General features: G+C 60.5%; 1 protein-coding gene across 1 annotated transcript; it reads left to right on the top strand.

Annotated features, from left to right (window-relative positions):
• Positions 1–444: 444 nt before the first annotated feature.
• On the top strand, positions 445–1,422 carry LOC120840876. Its single transcript, XM_040211643.2, has one exon. It carries the CDS (start codon positions 534–536, stop codon positions 1,407–1,409), a length of 876 nt encoding a protein of 291 aa, XP_040067577.1. The 5' UTR covers positions 445–533; the 3' UTR covers positions 1,410–1,422.
• The last annotated feature ends 243 nt before the right edge of the window (positions 1,423–1,665 follow it).

Below are 1,665 nucleotides of genomic sequence, written 5' to 3'. Positions count from 1 at the left end.
TCAGTGACCTCAGTGATGACATCATCGGCATTGGGGGTCACGTGACCCCCAAGGTCACGTGACCCCCCAAGGTCACGTGACCCCCCCTGGTTAGTTTAGCCCCCCCCCCCCCCCCCCCCCAGTGCCCTTCCCTCCTCCTCCTCAAGAGCTGCGCTCTAATTCGGCGTTACAGGGAGTTGTAAGCAGCTTTCACTTTTAGAGTGCAGCTCTTAGGGGCCCGTTTCCGGCTTGAGCGGCGTCGGCGTCGCCGTCGCCGTTGGCGTCGCCGTCGGCGTCGCCGTCGGCGTAACCGCGCGGTGCATCATGGGAAATGTCTTGTAGGGACTGGACGCACCGACAAGCGAGTCCAGTCTCGACACAGCAAAAAAGAGAAAAAGAGACGCGCGCGCTAGCTATACGCTCACGCGCTCACGAAGAGCAGTTCCTGCCGAGACACCACTGAAATAGAACGTTGTTTTGGAACGTCCGTCTCCTGCCTGTTTCTTTCACCACATTTGGTGACCCGGACGTGATCGCCAACTAGAACGGGTGAAATGCAGCAAGGAGAGCCTTCGGACCCGCCGCCAGCCACTGTTGCAGCAGCCGCAGTCCGCCTTCCACCATACTGGGACCGCAATCCGCGAGTTTGGTTCCTGCAAGCGGAATCACAATTCCACCTCGCTGGGGTCACCACACAAGGTCGGAAGTACCACCACGTCGTCTCGGCTCTTTCACCAGCTGCCGCCGACGAAGTCTACGACGTTCTGGCAAATCCCTCTCCAGCAACACCGTATGACCAACTGAAGAATGCTCTGCTCCAGCGCACCGAGATTTCGGAACGCTCCCGCGTGCAGCAGCTTCTCTCGGCGGAAGAGCTCGGGGATCGGCGGCCAAGCCAGTTGCTGCGACGCATGACCCAGCTTCTTGGAGAGCGCTCTAACAATCTGGACGACGTATTCCTCCGCGAGCTGTTCTTGCAAAGGCTACCTTCCAATGTCCAGATGGTTTTGGCAACAGCAACAACGTTGGACCTTACCGGACTTGCCGCGCTGGCCGACGCCGTGATGGAGGTGACCACTCCATCCGTCGCCAATGTTACCGTGGCTCCACAGCAACCAACAGCTCTGGACTCTGGATCGGCCACTAACAGCCAGCCTCCCCAGGCCAACATCGAGCAGCTTTGCCAACGTTTGGAGGAGATCGTCGTCGCAGCTACACGAGGCCGCACCCCGCACCCTCGTGAGTCACATCGAAGACGTTCGACGTCTCGTCGGGCACGCGGCGAATCGACATCTCGTCGGACACGCGGCGAAAACACGCGATCACCGATCCCTGCCGGGGTCTGCTACTACCACCGCCGCTTCGGTGCCAACGCCCGGCATTGCCTTCGCCCCTGCTCATGGCAGGGAAACAGGCCGGCCGACCTCTAGAGGCGACGAGTGGTCAGGGCCCCGACGAAAGTCGCCTTTTCTACGTGTGTGACCGAGCCACCAAGAACCGGTACCTCGTTGACACCGGAGCCGAGATCAGCGCAGTTCCAGCAACGCGTGCCGACCGTTCCTTGACACCGATCTATTTTCTGCGCGCAGTGAACAACAGCGCCATCCCAGTCTACCGAGAACGGTCGATCACCCTTAACCTCGGCCTCCGGCGGGTTTTCCGGTGGATCTTCCTGGTGGCCGACGT

Source organism: Ixodes scapularis, unplaced genomic scaffold, assembly GCF_016920785.2.
Source record: "Ixodes scapularis isolate PalLabHiFi unplaced genomic scaffold, ASM1692078v2 PGA_scaffold0__279_contigs__length_252992795, whole genome shotgun sequence".
NCBI lineage: Eukaryota > Metazoa > Arthropoda > Arachnida > Ixodida > Ixodidae > Ixodes > Ixodes scapularis.
This window is presented reverse-complemented; position numbering and strand designations above follow the sequence as displayed.